The 22,180-nt window shown below is 37.2% G+C and overlaps 1 protein-coding gene and 1 long non-coding RNA gene across 3 annotated transcripts in view; one reads left to right on the forward strand and one right to left on the reverse strand.

The window, feature by feature from the left end:
- The window catches only part of LOC125619789, a 58,217-nt gene that overhangs the window by 31,325 nt on the left and 4,712 nt on the right, over positions 1–22,180 (forward strand). The window lies entirely within an intron of this gene.
- Positions 17,522–22,146, reverse strand: Ddit4l (DNA damage inducible transcript 4 like). Of its 2 annotated transcripts, none has more exons than XM_015484597.2 (3): positions 21,966–22,146; positions 21,549–21,685; positions 17,522–19,804 (listed from the first exon to the last, which is right to left on the reverse strand). In XM_015484597.2, the coding sequence occupies exons 2-3, from the start codon at positions 21,637–21,639 to the stop codon at positions 19,317–19,319; spliced, it is 579 nt and encodes a 192-aa protein (XP_015340083.1). In that variant the 5' UTR covers positions 21,640–21,685; positions 21,966–22,146; the 3' UTR covers positions 17,522–19,316. The 2 variants fall into 2 exon arrangements, with proteins under 2 accessions (XP_015340083.1, XP_015340082.1); XM_015484596.2 differs by having other exon boundaries at positions 21,549–21,688.

The following is a 22,180-nucleotide window of genomic DNA, read 5'->3' on the forward strand; positions in this document are numbered from 1 at the left end:
ATATATATATATATATATATATATATATATATATATATATATATATATATATTCATAGGTGGGGATGTCCACTTGGGGATAGCATGTTGTAACTACATATAGGCTGTGCTGTGCAGTCAGTACTCTCAAGAAAAGATAGAAATTTGGATTTTAATGTGAAAGTTTGGGGCTATTGTGCACAATTGAACAAATTGTGAAAGTGCAGCCTGCAGAGCACCATGCAGCATGACTATTTGTGAGGAAAACAAACGATTGCAGAATGGTTAATCCAACCCATTGGTAGGCAGTCAATAACCATCTGGTTTAGAATGTTAAAAAGGTTTCATTATTATTGTTGGACTGAAATATGTTTTTCAATAGATTTAATTCCTTGGATCTTAGGATCTTATTGAACATATGTAATCTTCATGCATGCACACACAGCATTTCAGTTATTTGAAGTCAGTTATCATTTTTCTTTACTTAAATTTAGGATCTAGGGAGCTGATAAAAAAAAAAATGTTAGTTATGAATGAACAGTAATGAATGTTAACTGGCTCCTAGTCTTCACAACTTTCTCATCTGAGTTCTAATAATTACTTTAGTCATGCGTTCTAGAATCTCACCTTAAATCAAATTCAAGATGACTAGTCTCTTGTTGGAGAATCTGTCAATCTCTGGCCTACTCTGTGGAGAGATCTAAAGTCCTGCCACCTGTGGGCTCCTTCCTGCCAAGTCCTTGAATCTGTGAGAGTGTGGTTGGCAGGGTAGTTGGTGAGTGGGATCCTAAAATAGTCTGTTGTGTCCACACCTGGTATTCAGGACACTTGGCGGGAATTTAGCCCCTTCGTGACTTTGTGATCTTTCAACTATATCCTCTCTGGCCAATTCCCTGTGTGTGTGTAACCAGGATCTATTAGACTGAAAAGGCCGAGCTTAAAAGTAAGTAGTAAAGACCACAAAGATTATGTTCCACATAGTTCCAAACACTTTACATCTACCAAGTCATTTAATCCTCAGGATAACTCTAGGACCTAGGTATTAGCCTTGTTTATTTATTTATTTATTTATTTATTTATTTATTTTTGCAGACAAGGGAATGGAGGACAAGAAACTTAACCAAGGCCACACATTAAATTAATGCTAAATCAGGGATTCAAACCCAGGCATTTGGCTTTAGATTTGTCAAACTTTCCTTCTAAAGCTTAGCGTATGCTACCACTTCAGACCTTCAAAGACTGGAAATGAACTGTGAAAAACACTCACTTTGGTAGAGATGCTGATCCACTCTGCCCCACATTTGACTCTGAGCCAACTTGACCTCCCTATGTGTTTCACATGTGTACATTTTACTCAGCTTTTTCATCACTGTGACTCAAAGAGCCAAAAAGAACAGCTTAAAAAGGAGAAAAGGGTTATTTTATCTCATGGTTTCAAAGGTTCAGTCCCTGGTTGGCTCACTGCATAGCTCTGGGCTTAAGGTGAAATGGAACATCATGTCAGAAGGGCATGGTGGAGCAAAGTAGCCCAGGATATGAAAAATCAAGAAGGAGAGAGAGAGAGAGAGAGAGAGAGAGAGAGAGAGAGAGAGAGAGAGCTCTGCCTACCAGAGACAGAGTATAACCCCCAAAGCCAGGCCCCAAGTTACCTGACCTTTCCAGCCACATCCTATCTGCCTTCAATTACCATCCAGTTAATTTATACCAGTGGATTAATCCACTGATTAGGTTATAACTCCCATAATCTAATCCTTTTTTACTCTGAATGTTCTTGTATTGTCTCAAATATGAACATTTGAGAGATGCCTCATATCTAAACCATAACATAACACCAGCCCACAAAGATGGTAGCAAACACATGTAGATATTCATGCAATGGCCAAGAAAATTTTGTTGCTGGCCAGCCTCCCTCTCCTTCTGACTTCATCTAAATTGAACACTAAACTGCACAGTCAGTCTACCCTCATTTTGGAACTTGATGTTGTACCTGGTCCACTCTACAGTTAAGCCTTGGCTTGGTGTGGCTAGATTTGGCTTTCTGGCCTTTAATGGTTCATGCTGGCTTGGCCTTGTAACTACAAAATAACAGTGGTTTGCTTTTTGGTTACTCAACTTATTGACTGTGAGACAGGTTAAGTATCTCTTTGAGGTTTGCTCCTTAAAATGGAGAAATTACCCCTTGCTTATTGGGCCATGAAGATTATCAAGCAACATATACAAAATGTTGGGTACAAGTAAATGTTCACGGTACATTGTATTGTGAAGTGGGCTTTCTAGATCTTAACCTGAAGGATACAGGGCTGTGTGGAATTCACATGCACATTCACTAGGCAAACAGCTTCCCAGTGGGCATTGGCGATGGTGCCAGCAGCAGCATTGGGAGGATACTTGCAAAGAAGTCACCAGTTTAGAAAGTGTGAATGTTTCAATTATCTTTATTCTTATTTAAATATTCTCCTATAGCATGCCGTAATCCCAATGACTCTGGAGGCTGAGGCAGGATGATTACAACTCAAGGCCAGCCTCAGCAATTTAGTGAGACCCTAAGCAACTTAGGGAGACCCTGTCTGAAATAAAATAAATAAATAAATAAAAAGGGTTGGGGATGTAGACCCAGTAGTAAAGCACCCCTGGATTCAATCGCTAGTATCAAAACCCAACAAAACAAAAAAATTCCCTTATAAAGGCTAGTTTAACTTACATTCCTAAAATCATAAGCATATCCATTCTAAATCCATTACCAGTAAAACCTGTGTTTCTATAACATACATCTCCTCAAAAGCTATTGAACAAGAGAAAGATGTTAATACAGATTAAGCATCCCTAATCTGAAAGTCTAAAATCTGAAGTAACTAGAAAATCTGAATTTTTTTGAACACCATCATGATGCCACAAAGTAACACATGAAACTTCATTTCATGCACAAAATTATGAAAGTATTATATAAAATTAGCTTCAGGAGGGGCTTAGAAGATGAAAAGATCTCCCATGTTCTTGAATAGGCAGAATTAATATTGTCAAAATGGCCATGCTACCAAAAGTGCAATACAGATTTAATGCAATTCTGATTAAGGTTCCAATGACGTTCTTCATAGAAAAGCAGTTGTGAAATACATTTGGGAAAATAAGAGGCCCAGAATAGCCAAAGCAATCCTCAGCCAGAAAAGCAAAGCAGAAAGTATCACAATTCCAGGCCATAAATTATACTACAGAGCCATAGTAACAAAAATGGCATGGTATTGTCATCAAAACAGATATGAAGACCTATGGTACAGAACAGAAGACACAGAGACAAACCCACACAAATACAGTAATCTCATATAGGACAAAGGCTTCATAAACATACATTAGAGAAAAGATAGCCTCTTCAACACATGGTGCTGGGAAAACTGGAAATCCATAAGTAGAAAAATGAAACTGGTTCCTTGTCTCTCACACTACAAAACTCAACTCAAAGTGGATCGAGGACCAAGACATTAGACCAGAGACTCTGCACCTACTAGAAGGAAAAATAGGCCCAAATCTCCCATCATATCAGCTCAGGAACTGAATTCCTCAACAAGACTCCTAAAGTGAAATGAGTAAAATCAAGAATAAATGGGATTTTATCAAACTAAAAAGCTTCTTCACAGCAAAGGGAAAAATCAAGAACATGAAGAGAGAGAGCCTACAGGATGGGAGAAAATCTTTGCCACCTGCCCCTCAGTGTATTAATCTCCAAATATATAAAGCACTCAAAAAACTTAACACCAAAAACCCAAATAGCCCAGCCAATAAATGGGCAAAGGAACTGGACAGACACTTCACAGAAGAAGAAATACTATTGGCCAACAAATATATGAAAAAATGTTCAACATCACTAGAAATAAGAGAAATGCAAATTAAAACTACACTGAGATTTCATCTCACCCCAGTCAGAATAGCAATCATCAAGATTATGAGTCACAATAAATGTTGGTGAGGATGTGTGGAGAAAGATACACTCATAGATTGCTGGTGAGGCTGCAATTTGGTACAACCACTCAGGAAAGTCGTGTGGAGATTCCTCAGAAAACTTGGAATGGAACCACTGTTGGATCCAGTTATCCCACTCCTTAGCTTATACCCTAAGGACTTAAAATCAGCATTCTATAGTGTTGCAGCCACAACAATATTCATAGCAGTTCAATTCATAATAGATAAACTATGGAACCAACCTTGGTGCCCTTCAATAGATGACTGGATAAAGAAAATATGGTACATATACACAGTGGAATATTAGCCACAAAGAAGAATGAAATTATGGCATTTGCCAGTAAATGAATGGGACTGGAAACTCTCATTGTAAGTGAAATAAGCCAATCTCAACAAACCAAAGGCCAAATGTTCTCTCTGATATGTGGATGCTGACTCACAATAGTTGTGTGTGTTGGGGGAGGAGTGGAGGTTCACCAGACTGGACAGGGAGGAATGGGGGTAAGGAGGGGAGGGATGGGAATGGGAAGGGCAGTAGAATGAATCTGACATAAATTTTCTATGTTCATCTATTCATCTATGTTCATCTATGACCAGTGTAACTCCACACATGTACAACCACAAGAATGGGAAGTTATATTCCATGTATGTATCATATGTCAAAATATAGTCTACTGTATGTATAAAAACTAAAAAGTACAAATAAAATAAATAAATAAATAAAATTAGCTTCAGGCTATATGTATAAGGTATATAGGAAACATACATTAATTTTAAGTTTAGATTTGGGTACCTCCCCAGGATATCTCCTGTCTATGTAAACATTAAAGAAATCTAAAATCCAAAATATTTCTGGTCCCAAGCATTTCAGATAAAAGATACTCAAGTTGTACAATGAAGAATTTGGTCTGGTCATAAGCAATTCCATAGTAGTGCCAACAAGTAACAAAAACTGAGTGTAGATTACATTAACACAGAGGAGGGTAGCAAGCCTCAGAGAAATAAGATGCTGTTGGATGGTGCTCCTTCACCTCCCAGTGTTCTCCAGGGTTGGCTTGGCCATTTTCTGTTTTGGAACTGCATATGGCTCGGTTCTCTCCCATTCTTTTGTAGTTTTTGTCCCTGTTTTCATAACTGGACACATGTAATCTTTCATACATCCATTTCATTAAATTAGCTTTCACTTCTTTTTAAATGTAAAATCTACATTTAGTGTCACATTTCTTTACTGTTGCAGTTTTTTGTTTGTTGGGATTTTTTTTTCTTTTTTAGTGCTTTGGTGACAACGTTCTGCAGGTTTTGAGTGACTATTCCTAAAAAAAATCTTATTTTTTCTGTGATCAGTTATTTTTATTATTACTATCATTTTCATTTTAAAAAGTGGAACTATATTTCTAGCTCAATAGAGACAAACCTGATGCCTTCGAATGACACAGCATTTCAGCATTGTACAGCATGTTTCATGAAGACCTATACATGAAACAAAAAAGCTGCTGGTTTAATGTTAATGCTTATGAAACAAATGTGTTCATAGTTTTATTTTTCTTCCTTCATTATCAGGGGCTGCATCTACTTTATGTTTCAGTGTTGATGCTTTGGTCATTGTTTCTTTATCTCTGCCTTCTCTTCTAGTTACATATTTTCTCTTTCAATCAAGAAAATTAAGGTATCACACCTCCTCTGGAGCTCCATTGTAACACTGTTATTTTTTTGAGTACACTTTAGCAGAAAGGGAGATTCAGGAATGCTGTGTTAGGATAAATAGAAGCATTGGTAATTCCCTGACTTGCACAGTCATATCAAATCCAGGAGACTTTTATGTGATTCAGGTGATTCTTATATTATTCAGATCAGGGAAACTCTGCCTTATTTTGGCTTAGAATAATCACACTTTCTTTTTACATTATTTTTTACATTTATTTTTACATTAACATAGCATTGCCTTTAGTTAACTCTCCACTCTTTTATTAATTATTTAGAACAACACCCCTTTTATGATTTCAATTGCCCTGATCTGTACAAGGATGTTTTACTCTTTCTGGTTTCAGTTACAGAGGACCTTTCTAAGACAGGTCTTCTCACACTTCTTTTCATTCACTCACAACAATGATGAACTCAGCCAGCCTGTTTAAAGGCCTTGTTCATTTATAATATATTATTAAATATGATACAATGACAAAATCATTCTGTTTAAATGATATAAACTGGGGAAGTGAGTTTTAAAACTGCTTTACAAATTAAAATTGCCAATTCTATGGAATTAGGGTTCAGATGAAAGTAGAATAAATGGATATGATGGGAAAGGGTGCTTATCAACAGAAGCTATACATGCAATTAGATACCTTACATTGAGAGGTAGTTTCTCCTTATTATTTTTCATTTGCTTTCTTGATCTATGCTATGGTTTGGATCTGGAATGTCCCCAAAAGCTTATATTATTGGAATCATGATCCTCAATACAGCAAGGTTCAAAGGTGAACTTTTAGGCAATGATTAGGGCTCTGACTTCATTGGTGAATTCTTCCATTTGCTGGATTAATCCATTGGTAGCTGAATGGAACACTGGGAGGTGGGATTAACTTGGAGGAAGTAGGCAGTGAGGGGCTTGCACTAGAAGAGTTTTTCTATTCTCAAGACCCCTTTCTCTCTCTCTCTTCCTTATCTGTCTTTATCCATTTTTTTCTCTGTTTTTTGGCTGTCATGAGCTAATAACTTTCCTCTGTCATGCACTTCTGTCATGATGTCCTATCTTACCTCGGGCCCAAAGCAATAAAAATGGCAAACTATGGACTAAGACCTCTGAAACCATAATCCCCAATACTTTTTTTCTTTAAATTGTTCTTTTTTTTTTTTTTTTGAGGCAGGTACTGGGGATTGAACTCAGGGGCACTTGGCCACTGAGCCACATCCCCAGTTCTATTTTGTATTTTATTTAGAGACAGGGTCTCACTGAATTTCTTAGCACCTCGCTTTTTCTGAGGCTGGCTTTGAATTCCTAATCTTCCTTCCTCAGCCTCCTGCAACACAGGGATTACAAGTATGTGTCACTGTGTCCAGCTTTTAAATGGTTCTTGTCACAATACTTTCCTTCTTTAAATTGTATTTTGGTCACATGGATAAAAAACTGACTATTATGCAAATTGGTTCTAAGAAGTGTGGTTGTTACTCTGATCATATGGTTCAGAAGATTTTGAAACTGATTTGCTGGGGGAGTTTGAAAAAGTTTGGAGATATAATAAAGAGATATATTAAAATGTTGAATGCCAATAGGAAAGTGAACTGTAAGAAGTGTGCTCATGAGGTTTCTGATGTGAATGAGGATTCTATTGGGAACTGAACTAGATGCTCTTTACGTTACATCCTGGTCAGATTCTTGTCTACATTTTGTTCATGTTCTGAGACTTTCTGTGAGGCTGAATGTGAAGGTGATGGAATAATTAATCTGGTAGAGAAAAAATTCAGGGCAGCACAGTATTCAGGCCGTGGTATGGATACTGCTGGAGGCTTATAGGCAGGTTTACTCTGAGAATCAGAAGCAAAACACAGTGAAAAAATTTGAAAAAAAAAATTTAGTTTGTTCAGAGATGAAGCACAAATAATATTGGGGCCAAGGAAGGTATAGCTGCTGAAAAGATTACCTCCATTAAAGGGAAGCTGAGTACTTTGTACTGAGGCAATAGGAAAGATGCCTTGAAGGAATATGAGAAATTAGCAGGGGAACACCCATGGCAGCTTCAAGGATTCAAAAGTTAAAACTCCTTTCAGAGACCATGAGGTACCCTGCTCACACTGGGATGCCTAGAAAGCAGTGATCCTGGGCTTTGTTTCACTGTGCTCAACCACCTAGGCACAGAGAAGCCACAGCAGGCATGGTCCAAGGGAGTTTGGCTCCAGCTCAAGCTGACATCAGACCTTGACATTGTCCTCATGATGCTGGTTCTACAGGTATGCAGGATGCTGGAGTTAGGATGTCATGGTGGCTTCCACTGAGATTTCAAAGGAAGGCCTGAGGCCAGGCCAAGTGTAGCAGGGTCAGAGTTCCTGTGGGCTCCTGCAGGGACGGTGATGTGTGCAACTGTGTGTGTGAAGCCAGAGCTGCAGTGGAGACCCTCTGAAATAAGAGATGCCAGGAAGGGGGGGGGTATCTGCCAGTAAAGTTGCTGGCTGCAGAGAAATACAGTCTAGAGAGAGGCCATGTTGGCTGCTGAAGGTAAGGCCATAGGGATGAGGCTGCCCAAGCCTTTTGGGGCTCACTTCTCACTACCCCATGCTCCATATGCCAGACATGGAGCAAAGGGACGTGTTTTCCTTGCTGACTTTTTGTCTTCTCTTGGTCTTGTCTCTTTTTTCTATACCCTTTTGCTCCCTTTTGGAATGGGAGGATTTACTCTGTGCCATCATACATTGGGATCATGTAACTTGCTTTTTTAATTTTATAGGAATTCACAGCTAAGAGTTTGCCTTGTGTCTCAGAGGAGACTTTGAACTTGGATACTTGTGCAATGCAGGAATTGATAAGATGGGGGGAGGGCTCTTGAAAATGGATTAAATGAATTTTGTAATGTGAAAGGGGCATGAGCTTTTGGGGTCAAGGGTAGGATGTCGTGGTTTGGATATGGAATGTCCTATACAGCTTGTATGTTGAAAGAATGGTCCCCAACACAACAGAGTTCAGAGGGCTTTTAGGCAATGATTAGGGTTCTGACCTCATCACTGAATTAATCCATTTGCTGGATTAATCCATTGGTACCTGAATGGATCCCTGGGAGGTGAGATTAGTTGGAGGAAGCAGGTCATTGGGGGCGTTCCCTAGAAGGGTTTATCTAGTCTCTGGACCCTTCCTTTCTCTCTCTGCTTTTTGGATTCCATGAGCTTCTGCCAGGATGTTCTGCCTTTCCTCAGGCCCAGAATAATGGAGTTGGCTGACCATGGATTGAAACCTCTAAAATTGTGATCCCAAATAAACTTTTCTTTCTCTGAATTATTCTTATCAGGCATTTTGATGATATCAACAAAAATCCAACTAATGCCGTCTAGTCCTGAATTTTTTAAAGAGGGAACTTAATATTTCCTTGTTGAAATAAAGTATAAAAAGATGCAGTATAAAACCATCATAAAAGATTTGTTGTAGACTGTGTAATTTGTTGTAATACTCTGTAATTTCAGAGTAATAAAGATAAACCGACTCATAATGGTAATTTTAGGATTCCAGACATACTTTTCTTCCATAACAACCTTATTCATTGCTCTTCTAGTTGTATCTCTGAGGTTGGAAACTTCATAGTTTTTAATCAACATTGAACTTCAATCACTATTACTTCCATTGCTTATTAAAGATAAACACAATATATACAGATGAACAATAAGAAGCATATAAATGAACATTCAACACAGCATTATTTTTCAACAATAAGAAGTCATTTTTAAATTAATAACACTCTATTCTTGTGATTACTTAAATGCTGAGAGAAGGATTTGAATACACAGCAGTCCTGGTTGATCATCAGGAAGAACTTAAGCAATATTTTCCAAGGCTTTGACTCAAGATCAGCCTTGAACTTTGGTTCTCACAGTGCACACTAGTAATTCTGTGACTCAGCAATAAAATACTTCCCACATGACCTTGGAAAAGGTCATTTTATAGGGTGCTGCACACAATAATATGTTATTTGGGGTCTGTACTTCAACTGAGGCTTTTCCCATTTGGAGAACTGATTATAAAATAATTAGTTTTATTGTGGTCTGGTTGTTTATCATAAAACCTAACATCAAAAGTGAAGAAGTCTAGAGCATGCAAAAGTTTGGACGGCTAGTGCTGCCATTTAGGAAGTTGTTCTGGTGCCATTTTCAGGGAGTCAGGTCAGAATTTTCTCATTGTTCTCTCCACCCATGACAAATACATGAGATCTAGTAAAGCCCTTTACACTGGCAAGCATTTTCTTTGTTTAATTACAGATCATGATACGTTTGTTAGATTTGTGTTTGTATCAGAATAACTTCACATGAGCCCAAGGACATGAAGACCAACTCTGATAATTTAGAATTTAAAGCATTCTCAGATTTGTCTCTTTCCCATCATTTCAACCAAATCTTCATTTCTCACTTTCCTCTATCTATAGTCACCTTTAAATTATCATATTTACATTATGTGGTTATCATGGAAGTCATGGTGTGCCACCAAGGTCTGGAGCACTCATCTCCCCAGTTGTTGGGAGTATATTGGTGGCGGTAACTTCCCCCTAAGTCTCTCCGCAGGAGGCTCACTCAGCTGAAGTCATGTTCTCCACTCAAGTTTCCAGAGGTAGGCCAATTTTTGGAATGGAACCTTATACTAGAGAAGAGGTCAATATCCTGTGGAGAAAAACTCAACAATTCCATGTCAAAATTATAAAATAATGATTTTTCTAGTACTTCTCCCAAGTAATCGATAGGTGTTTGTTTGGGTAGGTATTCAAGATGTTTTGGATACTGAGTTTATCATAGTTATGTGTCAACTTGATTGGGCCACAGTGCCTAACTATTTGTTCCAACATTATTTTGAATGTTTCCATAAAGGTATTTTGTTGGTGGTGGTGACTTATTTTTTGAATGAAGGTAACATTTAAATAGTTGGATTTTGAGTAAAGCAAATTATTCTTTGTAATATGGTTGGGACTCATTCCATGAGTAGAAAGACTAAATAAAACGAAGACCAACCTTCCCTAAGACTGCTTTTGGACTTAAAATGCTACTCTTCCCTGGTTTTCAGCCTGCTGGTCTACCCTGAAGATTTTGGGTTTACCAAGCTTCTACAACTGCATAAATCAATTCCCTAAAGTAAATCTCTCTCTCTCTCTCTCTCTCTCTCTCTATATATATATATATATATATATATATATATATATATCCTCATTATTCTAGCTAATTCCATCACATGGGAATTTGTTATGGAGAGTTAAAAGTTCAGAGTGTTCATTGAAAAGTTTGTTTGTTAAAACTTCTAGGGGCCAGGAGTTGTCTTCAGTGGACAAGACACATCTAAGAGGAGTTTTGGAAAATGAGAGTCTTGTTTTTTTTTCTTTGCTTTGCCCTTCCCTTCTTTTTCTCTTCCTCTTTCTTTCTTTCCCAATGATTAGGTAGGTATACTGTTGGTGTTTAGAGGCCAGAGGTCAGGTACTTGCTCGACCATGGTTCAGTCCCATACTGTGAAAACTCTATTACCCAAGTGCAAATAAGTGCTGTGAGTGCTTCCATGTGCCAACCTGTTCTAAATTTTAGTTTCAGTTTTTGTTTCCCCAAGCCATATTGAACACCTGAGACCTTCAGGAAACTTTCATCTCTGCCTTGATCATCAAGTTACAGAATTCAGAACCATATTGCCATATTAAAATCTGATTTTCTCAGTAACAAATGGATCTTATTGTTAGAATCAAAGCCATAGATTCTGCAGTACAGCAAGCCATACAGGATAAGGCTAGAATTAGTGCTGGGTGAGCCAATCCTAGTGTCCTTTATGAGCATATAGTATCTTTATAAAGCAAAATTCTTATAAAATAGTTAGTCTACAGTGATTTATTGTCTGCATTTATCAAGTATTTTGCAGATGATTATCTTCTGTCCTAATGAGGTCATAGGTTCCTAGAGACATGATGAGCTATGGGAGAATTTACTCCTGCTACACCTATTAGAAATTGTTGTCCCATTATTAGAAATTGTTGTCTTATTATTATTATTATTATTATTATTATTATTATTCCAGGGATTGAGCCCAAGCCAAGTGTGCTTAATCACTGAGCCACATCCCCAGACTCTTTTATTTTAAATTTTGAGACAGAGTCTCATTAGGTTGCTTACAGCCTCACTAAGTTGCTGAGACTGGCTTCACACCTGTGATCCTCCTGCCTCAGCCTCCCCAGCCACTGGGATTATAGGAGTGCACCACCATGCCTGGCTAGCATTATTTTTAAGACGGGTAAAATAGTAGTGATTCTCTTTTATTATGGACTTCTTTTCAGGGATGTTTTTATAGTGAATAACTGTGGGAGATGGGTAGGGTCTCCCAGTTGAGCAAAGGTTATGCATTATGAAAGATTTGTGTTCCATAAACTCAGGTTCCTCTCCTGTAATATGACCTATAGGCATCAATCTGGGCCCAATCCCCTTGCTCCTGTGAGACTCGAAGGGAAGAAGTTACTGGTGGAAATTCATGTTCATGTTGCTTGCTGTACATGAGTAATAAAATCCTTTTGTTTCTGACTCAGGAGTTTTGTGTCTTCTACATATCTCCATGATACTATAGTAGACAAATATGTTACTTTGAAAGTAGAATTAATTTTTGACCCTATAGAGTTCCCAACACCAGGCATAATTCTCTTCATGTTCTGTCCTGCTGCTAACATTTCCTTCATACTTCAGCATCTACTATATTTAGAAAATTCCATTTAAATTTTGTGATAATTACTCAGAGTATTCTCTGAAACACAATAGTAGTTGACTCAGTATCTAAATACTAATATTACAGATGGGACATTACAAAATATTGAGGGGCTTGAGTTTGGAGTTTTACCTTGAAATGAGTTTAGGAAACTTCTTAATTCTTTGTCAGCACAGTCATTCAAACGATAAGTTGATTTATGTGAATCAACTGTTTGTTTTTGCTTTTCCTTTATCATGTTTTGGATGAATTCAAGATTTTTTTTGAAACTACGTATTTGCTACTAATATTTATTTTGTAAATGATTCTATCCAATTGTGAGTTCTGAAATAAGATCAAATCTTACTTCTCTAGATGATTAAGTTTCTTAGCAGCCTCTTCTATTTTATCTGCTTTCATCAGCATGATCTATCATAATTTTGCAGATATTATATACTCAAGACAGTAAAAACCCGGGATGGGGTTGTAGCTCAGTGGTAGAGTGCTCACCTAGCATGTGCCGAGGCTCTGGGTTTGAACCTCAGCACCACATAAAAATAAATAAATAAATAAATTAATAAATAAAATAAAGGTATTGTGTTCAATTACAACTAAAAAATAAATATTAAAAAAAGACAGTAAAAACCCCTTTATGTTATCCTCTGCAAAGATAAATCTGTTGCAAGATTAATAACATGTAGCCAATAGCCAAGTGGTAATGATTTTTACATTTTATGCTGTTTCTTATAACTTATTTTATGGCTCCACTCTGTGGTGCAAATAATTGAAAGCAGGCTATAATAATTGTTGCAGTTTGCTCATAATATTAGGAACAATTAGTGACCCAAATAAATTAACAGTGATTTTTGTTTCTCTGAGCAAGTTTAATGAAAATATGCTTTGTAAGTACTTATTTTGTAAGTAGAGATACAGGTTGAATTTCATTTAGTTTTAATTGCCCTAAGCCTTTAATATTTTTAAGTGCTACATTAACTATTAAGTCAGTGAAAAGAGATTTATCAAATACATGTAAAGCATAGAGAGTCAACATTCAATAACGTGTGTGCCCACCTCCAAATTTAAGGAAAAGGTCACTACTACTACTTCTTGTGCTTTCTGTGAACCCCTCATTATTCTCACACACTTCCTATGTCATGGCATGTTCCACTATTCTAAAATTAGTGCTTAATTAGTGCTTATTAATCACCGAAGTTTTAAAATAGATAAGCCATGTATATTTATGTGTCCCTAAACATTTTAGATTTTCATGTTTTTTGTGTATTAAATAAACAAACAACAGCCTGCTTATTAATTTTTTATGACTTCTTTTTATATTCAATATTATGACCCCAGGATTCATCCGGTAATTTGTAATGTAAAACAACTCATTTTTGTTCCTGTTTGGCATTCCATTTATAATCATGCCATAATTTAGTCGTTCATTCTATAATTGATGGGGAAACGTGTTGCTTCCACCTTGCTCTTCTGAACAGTGTGATGCTGAAGTTCTGTGGGAATCTCCTAGAACATCAGTGAAAAAACAAAGGGCAGTAAACTGGGAACCTGGTATGGGGGCATGAAGGTGTTTTCCATATGGTATGGAGCACTAATTGTTTAGGGGAAACAATTTTCCAACACTTTGCTTCTCTATAAACTCTTCTAAAATTGATCTCTGTGAAAACTTTCTCAAGATGCAGATACTGATTATCTATTTCTATAACAATCTTCTTCCCCAACTTTATAAAACACACCTGTCTTCTTGGTGAATCTTACTATAATGCTTCATTTAGGAATGGAAATCACTCTAAAGTACTGAAGAAAGAACTGTTTGAATTATTGTTCTAGGATGGTATTGAGGAAATTTATTATATGAATGTCTACTGTATGGCTTAATTGTGTCCAATCAAAATTCTTATGTTTGAAGTCTTATACACTAATACTTCAACATCTATTTGGAGATTAGTCACAATCAGAACAAAAAATAGGAATTTTTTTTGAATTTCAAATTCTAGAAAAAAAAACAATATTTATTCACAAATAATTAACTAATTTGAGTTATCCATCTCCTTAAGACATAGCTTATTATCTGAACATGGTGGTGAATGCCTATAATCCAGTGACTCAGGAGGCCAAGGCAGGAAGATCATTACTTCAAAGTCAGCTTCAGCAACTTAACAAGGCCCTAAGCAATTTAGTGAGACCCTGTCTCATAATAAGAAATAAAAAGGGATGGGGATGTTGCTCAGTGGTTAAGCACCCCTGGGTTCAATCCCAAGTACAGAGAGAGAGGGATTATTGTTTTATTCTTATTTTAGTTTAATGGTATTTATAAAATTGGAAAGTGTACTTAAGGATGTTTTGATCATTGTGCACCATTATAAGGTGAACTCAATCACAGATTGGTTTGAAACATTTAAAACATTTAAATTTGAATTTATAACCTGATTTTTATTTGGAGAAGATATAGTCATCAAAGACTTCCAGATTTAAAATATATTACATTAAAGTAAAATTCCATATAAAAATGACTCTGAGAGGGTACAGGGATAAAGTAACACTGAAAAATATGTCATTCTGTTGAAGTCCCTATTTTAGTATTTTCTAAATAGATGTGAGTATCAAGTTACTATGCTATTTACATGCCATTGGAAACACTTAACAATGTGATGTAATAGTTTTATTTTAAAAGGTCAGTATTTACCACATATTGGAGCTTACATCATTTGGAACTTTTTAAAATTAGGGTGAAAAATTTGGATGGCAATTTAAAAATATGGCACAGGGTACACTTTCACAAAATGCCTTAGATATGCAATAAGCAAAAAAGTTTGAAAAACACTGTACAATAACTAAAAACGATTGTTGGTTCAGAAGATATGCTTGTCATCAATTTTACAGAAGAATGCCATACACACACACACACACAAACACATACACACATACACATCAGCATATTAAAGTGAGTTCTTTTCTCCTTAGTTTCCCCAACTTATAGAATTATCAGTTTTTTAACCAATATGCATGTGTATCCAGTGATATCTTATGCTTTTGATTTGCATTTCTCTGTTCACTAGTTAGATTGAGAATGTTTTTCATATATTTTTCAGTCAAATGGGCTTCCTGCTCTGTAAAAGGCCTATTCAGGCTTTTGCACATATGTTTTCCTTTGTGTTTTTCTTACCGCTCACAAAGAATTCTTGGTGTATTCTTATTAATAACTCTCTCGGTTATATGATACTTCTAATTCATAAATTTTATTTTTATGCTCTTTATAGGATTATTTGATAGACGAAAGTGTACCTTTGCATCTTATTTAAAAAATTTTTCCCCACATCAAAATCATAAAAGTTTTATTGACTTCTCAAATGTTCTTCTTACTTAATTCTTCATTCAACTCAGAATTGATTTTTGAGGTTCAATGCGTATTTATTCAATTTCATGTTTTGCTCATAAATCATTGTTATAGCACTATTATTGAAAGCACCAATTTTTGCCTATTGATCCAAAGTGCCAGCTCTGCTGTCGATCTATTTTCCTTCTATGTATAGCCTGTGTCTGGGTTCTTCACTGTGTTTCATTGGCTAACCTGTCTCCCTGTGCTGGCAGTTCATCAAGCCCATCTCCTGCAACATGTTCCTTCTGCAATTCAAAGGGGCCATGTGATAGAGTTCTACATGGGATGTAGACAGGAACTGTGTACCATCACATGTGACTCCTGATTTCCCCATGAGACCCCCCACAATCTTGCTCTTTTGTCTGGCGCAGATGCAGAGGATGCAATAGAGTATGTTGTAAACAATCAATGACAGGGTCTAGGTCCATACATATCAGTTCCTCCCTCTGGCATGTCACCATGAACTTCTTCTTTCTCATCTATCACCAACCTGCATTGAAGTTTTAAAACAGTATTATTGTTATCATTATCACTTGTTTAAATCTATATAGATAATTGAGAGCTATGCATCAGATCAAAGATATCTATGTATCATATATACCTATAGATCAATACAAGAATTCAGTCTCCTGAATCTGTGCACTAATGACTTGTGATTTGGAGGCAACTCTGTGAGGATATAGACTACATCATTGGTGAAACGTATTCAGGAGATTGAATTTTTTCAGGATCACATCTTACACTCTACATAATGGCTTATTTCTCATTCAGATAAGGGATAAAGCACATCTTTATTAGAAAGTATGTGAAGAAGTTACCAGTCCAGCTGTACGAGACAGGAGCAAAGGTGCTAGGTTTGAAATGGGTGACTTTTCCACATAAGGAGAGCATAACCCTATTTCAATGACTAGTGAATATTTTCAATAGTTTTCTTTTTTTCGTACATGACCAGAAACCACATTAAGAATTCCTTTTTTTTTTTTTAATTTAATGGCAATGTTCCTGACTGTTCTTACAGTCATGCAGTGATATGGATAGTATCTTTGTGCTGCCTGCACATTTAGAGGCAGCATGAGATGGAGAGGTAAAATAGAGTGTGGCCCGTGGACTTGGCTTGGTTTTACACTGTTTCTCTGTAGTGAAACTCGGTGTCTTGGGGCAAATTGCTTGACCTGTCTGTCTGCTCTTTATAAGGTGGAAATGACTGGAGTCCCGTTTCATATGACTGAATACATAACTTTTTGCAAAGAACCTCAAACAATACCCAGCACTTAGCAAATCTTGTTAAACGTTGTTGGGTCTCTAGTGTGAGAAATCTGAGCGAATGACCATACATTTGAGGAGACAGAAAAAATAGCTGAAAAAGATGAAAAATCCAAGATGAAGAATATTAAGGGAATGAGAAAGATATGGTATTCAAATAGAATATACTGATAAAAATGGTTATGTACATTGGTCATATAATTTGATATATCTGTGTTTGGCCACTGGAAAAGCTACATAATAACTCTTTACATAATGAGTTTTAAGATTTTTTTAAAAAGGCAGTTGCCAAAGAAGTTCAAATTATTCATGTCTTCCCATTAAAAAGTATTATGAAAAAAGTTGAAAAATTATGAAGCAAACCAGTCTTTATTGATACATAAGCACATGCAATAAATACAATTGGAATATGATACCTGAGCATACAAGTGGGCTTCATAAAAAAGGAAATAATTGTTTGGTTATCTTTCTCCAAATACTGTCAAATATATATTAGGGTGATCATTGCATAACTCAGAAAAGACAAAGAAGACAAGATAATTAAAAATATATAACACTTTATTGTCAAAAATAGACAAACTTTAATTTCCTTTAACAGGAACATTAATTTAAGAGCCTCCATAAGCCATCACCATTTTGTAAGCATAACAAGCAAAAGACTGAACGAAAACTGTTAGTGGAAAAAGGATAACAGTTCTACATCCATGCCCAAGTAGCCTTACCCAAACAGTGGTAAGGACTCTAAAACAGCTACAGAAACACAGTGACCTTTTGAGCCCTGAACAATAACAGACATGCAAAACATTGAGAGCCTATTGGCCCAGTCCTATGAAGACTGGCTTTGTAGTATCTTTGCAAGCATTTGTAGAGTTCAATTAGCTAGAACACCTGCTCATTTGAACAGTGACATTTTAGGTCACCTCTAAAGATCAGTAACAGGATCAGGCTTGTTTCTGCAACACCAGTATGAAGACATCTGTCCCTAACGCCCTGGCTTCAGGGAATGTGAAGTGGTGCTAATAGCCTGGGAAGAAGACCTGAATAAGCTCCTTATCCACAAGCCACAGTAAGAATATGAAGGCCTTGTTGAATTGAACATTGTCATGTGGAGGCTTAATTCTTTCATTAACATAAAAAAGAAACATAAATGATCTAGTCAGTTGGAAAAAGACAAAAATAAAATAAAGGCCTTTATTATTCCCTTGAGACAGGTATCAATGGTGAAAGGGAACTGGGCATATGATTTTCATTCTCTAGTCTGCAGAATAAACCAGATCTCTTCAGCTAAAGCAGACTCTATAAATATAAACATCTTGATAATTAAAAGTGTTAGTGTGCAGCCATCTCCTTTGACCATTGAGGTTAAGGAGAGAGAGCTCAATTCCCAGAAATGGCCAGAGATGAGATAACACCGACATGTGAGATGGTTCATCTGAGATTAAGCATATACAACATTGAGAAGAAGTTGTTAACAAATGAATCTGAGTGGATCTGAATCTAAGCATTTCTTTCCCATTGTTATAAGTGGGTATTCTTTAGGTGCTCCATGGAATCAACCACATACATAAAAAGTTTAACATTCCATTTTTTTCTACTTTAAAGATGACATTCAATACTTGGGAACTAGGAAAACTGAGCTTGTATCATACCATAAAATCATTTAGAGTAATACTGTGGTTACTAAAAATGCAGCCCAAGTTTTTCATCTATAACAGAGGAGTGGGGAGAACACCAAGACACCAAGAAACAGTGAAACATTTCTGTTGTCTCTGAGACATTTCTTATTCACTCATACCTAGGGTGAGGTTTGAATTAAGTTCACCCATTTAATTCTACCCTCTTGTCTTCAAATTTGAGTAGGAAATTGGCAGAAAATTGGTGGAGTGGGCTGGATGCTAGATGTTTTGATGGACTGAACATCATTTAGATGATTCTTCGATTGAAAAGATCACTTTGAGAACTTAGAGAGGAATAAAAAAGCCATAGGAAAGTCAAACCAGAAAAATTTGGTTTATATGACCTATTAGCAAGGCTACCTACACAAAGTTGTGGTATCAAATATAAAACTGAAGCGGACTGCTTCTCTTGCTTTTTTATTCCACTCCATTCTGTAAGAAATGTGATATAAGCAGAAAATGTACACTCTCTTAGGTTATTTCTCAAGAGCCACAAAACCAGCCTGTTAGCTGCGTTGCTATGAACGAGAAACACAGAAAGAAGATGTTCTACATTTGGGGGTTCTTGTGAGGACAGGCAGGGCCAACTACAAATGACTTTAACTGAGTAGCTGCATAGTTTCATTAATCACAAAAGAATCTTTAAAAATGTTTCCTTCTTAGCACTCTTCAATGACTGTGGTTCCAATCAGAGAGTAAAGTTTTTTCTTAACAAGTCGAAATCCTGAACTGAGGATCAGAGTTCGCCTAAGGCCAGATGAGAAGCGACCTCTACTAAAGAAGTCCCTGAAGCTAGTCCATGAGCAGTTCTCCTGTTTAAACACAAGGGTCAGCTCAAAAGTAGGCACCACACTAGCATCACACACAATCCTATCCAGCTTTTTACATACATTTTCAATTTCCAAGTTCACGTGCATTACACAGCCTCGAAGGCCACAGGGTTCTGTGGAAGAAAGCCGCAGGACATCTTGAGCAATTCTCTGGGTCAGTTTCTCTGGGACAAGGACCTTTGAGCAACCGAGTTTGGTTTGCTTTGATTTGGACAGACAGTTCTCTAGCATTTTAACCAAATTCTGGCAGGTTGTCTCTTCAAATATCACCTCGTTGAGGTTGGGTTCAGGAACAACATAATCCCAGTAGTCAAAATCTGTAGGAAATTAAAGTTGTAGATAAAGGAGGAGAAAAAGAAACCTAGGAGTAGGAAAAACACTCTAAGATAACAATACAGTTTACTTTTATATATTCTATCTATCTTTTCTAGTATTTTCTGGTAAGTCAGTTGAACTCATTTTGATGTTAACTAGCTAGGTAAAACAGCAAGTCATTTCAACTCTTATTTTATCTATAAAATAAAGGTTTGATAAATAAGGTGAATAGGATATAACCACTTTTCTATGAATAGGGTGTGTGTATAAACACACAATCTTAAAGACCACATCAAAAATATATTTGTGGTTATCCAAGATTACTACTAATTTTTTTTCCTCTTTTGTTTATTTGCTTATGGGGTTTTTCCAATTTTGTTTTATAAAGAACATGCATTACTTCTGGAATAAAAATGGTTATAACTTTTGTTTTAGACTAAGGGACTCTTGCTTGCTAACTCTTAGGAATATAGATGTTGTGGAATAGAGAATTTTTGCTATAATTCTTAAATGAGTCCATCATGAGCTTGATGAACTATATCAAAGATCTATCAAATTCATGTTTTTCTTTAAAAGTCTTTACTGGAATGGTTTGTAGAACCAATTTTAGCTTCAAGCTTTTTGATTGCTCAAAGAGAGGACCTTTGAGGTTCATGGGGTTATTTATAACTGGCTGGGTAGTTTTTCTTAGCCAAGCAAAACAAAATAGTCCTAGGAAAACAAAATTAGATTTGCTCAAAGGAAAAAGATAGCTCTGCATTTGGTCACCTACCTTCCAAATTAATCCTACCACTTGGCAGCATTCCACACCACACACACACAGTCACCAGACCAGAGTATAGGCAGATGCCCTGCCTGCTTCAAATCCTAAGCATATTCGCTTTCATTGGCTACTGCATTTTCCTGTCTCTACCTCATAAATATACTTATTTTTTTTATAACTAATACATTCCAAATGATAAGGGCTCCATGTTTTATCTCTATCGAAGACAGAGAATTTTAGAGTTTTGGCCATATAAAATTAGGTCATCAACTAATTTTTCCTTCTAAATGAGAAAGGTTCAAAGAGCTTAAGCAATTTATGATCACACTGCTCTTTGGTAGCAGGGCAGTATGTTAACTTAGAAACTGCTGTTAAAAGTTGTAAATGACAAAAGTCTAGCACCACTGCTGTGTAAACTTGCCTTCTGACATTAAAAATGGAATAATGGGTACATTTACAAATAGAATGCTACTCAATAATAAAGAAGAACACACGGATATAAGCAAAGACATGGAAAAATACTAGGAAGGTGGCAAAGAAACCAGATATAAGAGAATGCATGTTGTATTACTTAATTTATCTGAAACTCTAAAAGCAAAACTAATTTATAGTGATCAAAAGCAGATGGATGGTTTCCTGGAGACACCGGAGAGCAGAAACTGATGGCAAATGGGCACATGAGAATTTCAGGGGTGTGATTATGTTGGTTACACAAATAAATACATTTAACTTCGCAACCATGTAGAATAAAAAAGTTAATCCCAAAGAGCCTGTTCGCAGAGGACTAGAACTATACAGCCCTCCAGTATTTTACTTTTCCTACGTTTGTTTCTACTGGACAGATGATGCTAGAGAGTTTGAGAAGGGATCTCAGAAGGATTTTGTAGCATCCTATGCATTTGAGCAAGGTACATCAGTCGTCCGGATCTATCCAGGGGCTGCGATTTTTGGAGGACAGAGAGGTGGGTAGCTGAGAAACTCACCATTTAGCAGGCTCTCTGGATGATAGCCACGGTCCAGCAACTCTGAAATGCTGGCTGGATTCTTACTGCTCAAACTGCCAGTTGCAACCATGGTCAACGGCTCTGTTTCCCTCGTGGGGCAGAACGGCCTTTCCGGGCTGCTGGAAAACAGGAGAAAAGAGATTTGCAAAAGCAACAAGACGTGCAGAAGCTCCTAAATAAAATGTCCGGCGTTGCCAGAGCGCATTCGCCCAGACACTTTTCTATGAAAGAGAGGAACCAGCCTCCGCACCTCAAGTCTACAAAGCCCTGAGAGCGGAGACGCCAACTACAGCCAAAACCTGAAACTAACTTAAAAGTTAGTACAAGTTGCAAGCGACTTCCCCACTGAGCCATCCCCGCCCGCGCTGGCTCCACCAAAGTCGCCGCGCAGCTCACCTGCTCAGAGTCCTCCCGAGCCAGCCGCCGAGCTGGCCCGCAGCGCTGAGGGGTAAACAGAGGCAGGCACACGCCTCCGCAGCTCTAGCCCCCGCAGTGACCCGCGAACCCAGCAGCGATCGGTGCGGTGTTCACCACCCCGCCCACCCGACGCTGGCTCCACTAAGCGGCTTCGCCTCTGGGGCAGCCAGCACTTTATAGGTCCAGCCGGCTTC

The sequence above is a fragment of the Marmota marmota genome, unplaced genomic scaffold (genome assembly GCF_001458135.2).
Source record: "Marmota marmota marmota unplaced genomic scaffold, marMar, whole genome shotgun sequence".
Taxonomy (NCBI): domain Eukaryota; kingdom Metazoa; phylum Chordata; class Mammalia; order Rodentia; family Sciuridae; genus Marmota; species Marmota marmota.